Source organism: Sardina pilchardus, chromosome 8 (assembly GCF_963854185.1).
Source record: "Sardina pilchardus chromosome 8, fSarPil1.1, whole genome shotgun sequence".
In the NCBI taxonomy this organism is placed as follows: Eukaryota; Metazoa; Chordata; class Actinopteri; order Clupeiformes; family Clupeidae; genus Sardina; species Sardina pilchardus.
Window position 1 is genome coordinate 4,264,044 of NC_085001.1, and position 5,000 is coordinate 4,269,043.

A 5,000-nucleotide genomic window follows, 5' to 3' on the forward strand; every position below is an offset into this window, starting at 1 on the left:
CACACACACACACACACACACACACACACACTGGGAACTGCTGCTGACACATAGCACACATGCCAGACATGATGTGACCACACCCTCATTGTCCCACTGGGAGGTTTCTCACACACACACTCACACACACATGCACAAACACACACACGCATGGACACACGGACACACGCATACACACACACTTCCAAAACACCTTCTCTTACACACAGTCATACTGTATGTTGTCGTCTAACATGCACACACACAAGTGCACAGACACGCACCCTCCACGTCACACACACACACACACACACACACACACGCACCCTCTGGGGTGCATCATTTTCACTGTTTAGTCTGCCGCTCCCTCGGTGAGCAACTGTTTCACAACCTACAGCACCGACATCTGCTAAGACACACACACACACACACACACACACACACACACACACACACACACACACACACACACACACACACACACACACACACACACACACACACACACACACACACACCGTACACATCATGCTATACTGTAACAGCTCACAGCAGGCGTGCACACAGACTCAGTCAAACAGCAACAGAGGGCCACACTAATAGATTCTCTCTGGTTGATTCTCATCCTGCTAAATCCCCCATTAGAATCACACACACACACACACACACACACACACACACACACACACACACACACACACACACACACACACACACACACACACACACACACACACACACACACACACACACACACACACACACACACACACACACACACACACACACACACACACACACACACACACACACACACACACACACACGAACCCAGTACCACAATACCATAGGGATTCTCTAAGCCAGTGGGGTCACAAAATAATTAGCTTTCAATCATAACGTTGTGGTTGTGTGTGTGTGTGTGTGTGTGTGTGTGTGTGTGTGTGTGTGTGTGTGTGTGTGTGTGTGTGTAGCACACCTTTCAATTATAACGTTGTGGTTTATCATTTCAAATATATATATCTACAAATGACGACCTATTTCACTTCTTCACTGATAAAACAAGCAAACGGTGTCTTTTTGCTCACACCCACATTAACATTTAAAGGGAGACTATGCAGGTTTGGCGATTTCTTCTTCGCTTTCGCTTTTCATTCTCGCTCGTTTTATGCTTGCAGGTTTCTCTGCAGAGCTTCCCCTACAGCTTTAGCGTGTATATTTTACAATACTCCTCAATCGGTCAGTCTGCCTTTTCATGAGCATGATCAAGAGGCTGGAGACTTTCTCTTTGTCAGTGCACCGGCCCGGTGACACACACTTGCCAGTAGGGATGTTAACCGGTGACTGTTTGACCGATGGTTGACCGTATCCACGTTAGCCGACCAAAGTTGTCGCTAGTCGGTTAAAAAAAAAAAAAAAAGAGGCATCTTTAAATTAGGCTAAAGACAGTGGACTAAACGCTACTACAGCTAGCCATCTCATTCCAAGAAGATGTTTTTTGCGCGAAGTTAACAAATTATCCCTCACACTCAATGTTTCATAACGCCTGCTTGTAGTCTAGGCTACGTAATAAACCAATAAAAACATTTGGCACGAGGTCACAGCAGTGGCCGGTGCGTCTTTTGCAATCTGGAAGTGCGCTGTTTTATCCATTGGTTTTATCGTGTTGCAGTCTAGGCAACTTTCCGCATAAGATGAGCTTAGATTTGGAAAGACATTACATCTACATTTCAGGAAGGGTCATCAATGGTAACAGATAAGGTAATGATCATCTTTCGTTATTATTGTTAGCACTTCCTCAAACTAAGCTGCGTCTCTTCGGAGCTGTCATTTTCATAAGTGAGCCGCGGCCATTTCAGCTTCAAATGAGCTTCTAACGCTAAACAAACGCCTTTATTTGCAACGCGATCACCTTGTATCCAACCCATTTTCGGAGCAAAGGAACCATTTGTCCTCCACTTTCAAGCTCCTTGGTTTGCAGGACTCATGTTTGGCGCTGTAGGATTTAAAAAAGTGACGTGAGTGAAAGGGCGGCGCCGGGGCTGTGTGTATGAGCGGGTATGGACAGAGAGATGAGAGTTGGGAAATTGCGTGGCTGTTATTTTTTAAAACGAATCGGTTAACCGGTTTCAACCGGCTAATGAGCCTCGGTGGTCGGTCAAGAACATTTTTAGTTTTCGCCATCCCTACTTGCCAGCATGGTCTAAGTGTTGGCACGTATATGTGGCAGGCTTGTGCACAATTCCGAATTTTAGAATTGGCCTCCATTCAATTCATGAATTGGAATTTGAATTTAATTGGCCCCACCCCACAGGCAATTGAATTGGAATTTGAATTGGAATGACAGGAAGTGGAATTCAATTCATGGCAATTCAAAACAATTCCACAGTCACATAACAGAAAGGATGTGTTGAATCCCCCGAATCTCACATACATTCAGTTTTGTGCTTGTTACGATCATATCTGACATATTTTGTGAAACTTCTTTGCACGACCCTTAAATTATGTATATGAATTTCATTGAATTTCTACTTCCTTTAATTCAAATTCAATTTGTAATTCTACATCCTGTTTTTGACCTCAATTCAAATTCAATTCAAAATCAAGAACTCAATTGGAATTTAGGAGTCATTCTCGATTCAATTCTGAATTGTGCACAAGCCTGGTATGTGGTGTTGGCACGTATGCGATGGCACCCACTGATCATGGTGGTGCCTCCAGCCAGGGCGGCGCGGGAGCCCTGGTAGAAGTCGTCGGCGGCGATCATGCCCCGATCGGGCATCTGGAAGCGCGTGTGCACGTCGATACCCCCGGGGATCACCATGCCGCCGTGCGCCTCGATGATCTTCACCCCGCCGGGCACGATCAGGTTCTCCCCGATCTGTCTGAGGGAGGAGAGGTGCAGGAGCATTAGGAACGTAGTGTGTGTGTGTGTGTGTGTGTGTGTGTGTGTGTGTGTGTGTGTGTGTGTGTGTGTGTATGTGTGTGTGTGTGTGTGTGTGTGTGTATGGGAAGGAGAGGTACAGGAACATTAGGGTGTGTGTTTGTGTGTGTGTATGTGTGTGTGTGGGGGGGGGGGGGGTATAGGGACATTAGGGTGTGTGTGTGTGTGTGTGTGTGTGTGTGTGTGTGTGTGTGTGCTTACTTGATGACTCCATCCTCCATGTAGATATCAGCCAGGAAGGACTGGTCATCATTCACGATCTTTGCCCCTTTCATCAGGAGACGATCACTCTGAGCGAGGGAGACATGGAGAAAGAGGGAGAGGTGGAGAGAGAAAGAAAGGATGAGAGAATTAGCATAGCGGCATTGTTCCGTTGTCTTTTACCCTGGGTGAGCGTGAAATAGAATTACTCTGACAGAAATAAAGCTTGTCTTTGTTTTCTGGGCTTGCAGGGTCTGTGTGTGTGTGTGTGGGGGGGGGGGGGGGGGGGGGGGGTATGTGCTTGTGTCTGTGTGTGTGTCTGTGTGTCTGTGTCTGTGTCTGTGTGTTTGTGTGTGTGTGTGTGTGTGTGTGTGTGTGTGTGTGTGTGTGTGTGTGTGTGTTTGTGTGTGTGTGTGTGTATGTGTGTGTGTTTGTGAGTGTGTCTATCTGTGTGTGTGTGTGTGTGTGTGTGTGTGTGTGTGTGTGTGTGTTATATTAGCTTGCTTAACAGATGCGTGATAAGACTGTGGTTCCATTCTGGTCTGTCATCACATTGTTTCAGGCCTCCGGCCAGACACTTGAGAATGTGAGGAACACACAGACAACCAGACACAGGAGCAGACACACACACACACACACACACACACACACACACACACACACACACACACACACAGACAGACAGATGGGGCTCACAATACTGTAGAAACCATACAACCATGGTGTAAAGCCGCATAAGAGTGCTGGTGCTATCATGCCCATAGAGAGTAGGACTGTGGCTGTGTTAGCTGCTAGCGGTAGCAAGGCTGGGTAAAACCATAGATATATATAGAACCCACAGGTTTAAGACCCATTTCTTCTAGAGGTGTTACAGTCCGATCGGGCACCAATGATCTCACTCTGCAAACAAATCATAAACTGCTCTGTGTAGGCTAACACCGTGCTAGATGCCTGCATATTGCTTGCATATAGCGTGCACACACCTGGACTTAACTCTGATTTCACTGTGTTAGTACGATCGGGCGAATTCTTCCCACAACACCAAAAGTAACGACATTAAGTTACATTAAGTTTGCCATTGAGTTAGCCATTCACACATCAAGCTTGCAACGTCGGGAAAGAGTTAATTGTCTTGCCTGAAAAATAAACAAACCCTTAGCACCGGAGGAATACCACGTAGCTGATAGGCTATGCAAAACAGTAATGCAAACGTTGTTATAGCGATACGTGTCTGGAGAGCCTCTGGAAGTGTTTTTACCCTGCCTTTTTAAAGAAGACAACACTCAGAGAAATTACGCAAAGTAGCCTTGCTATAACTACATGAAGAAGAGAGAAGAGACTCAATTTTGGTTAGCGGATTATGTGTGCCATCACAGCTAACAACACTATCGAAGGTTGTCCCTAATAGGCGCAGACAAGATTATTAAAGTATAAAGACAACCATTGTTTCACAACTATAAAGGCTACTGCAATATGGATGGTATTAACAATTATGAAGATCATTGGGAAGACAAGATATACGGTTATTATGTTGTTATACTACTGCTAGCATAAAGTAGCCTAGGCTAGAACATACAGTAGCACCAGTGAGACATAACGGCTAATGGTTCATATGTTGACAATAATGTATCATAGCCTATTAATATAGCTATTATAAGGGAGAAAATATGGTTTTACCAGTGGAAAGTGATTCGGGTCTGCAACGATCGCCAATTTGAGCAACCCCAGGCAGCACAGAAAGCAGGCATTGTAATATTATGTTAGGCTATTGTTTTGACAGCTACTAACTGCCATTCATTTTTTCAACTGAATGTCCCCACCAATATGGCGGCGACGTAGACGTACGTTCTGGACCCCATTGTGGTATCTAGGGTTC

The 5,000-nt window shown here is 45.4% G+C and overlaps 1 protein-coding gene across 1 annotated transcript in view; it reads right to left on the minus strand.

Moving 5' to 3' along the window:
• Positions 1-5,000, minus strand: part of dpysl2a (dihydropyrimidinase like 2a) — a 34,655-nt gene that overhangs the window by 9,781 nt on the left and 19,874 nt on the right. Inside the window, exons 2-3 of the mRNA XM_062542407.1 lie at positions 3,125-3,213; positions 2,680-2,864 (exon numbers count right to left, since the gene is read on the minus strand). Of these exons, the coding sequence (XP_062398391.1) occupies positions 2,680-2,864; positions 3,125-3,213 (274 nt within the window). The remainder of the gene's footprint in view (positions 1-2,679; positions 2,865-3,124; positions 3,214-5,000) is intronic.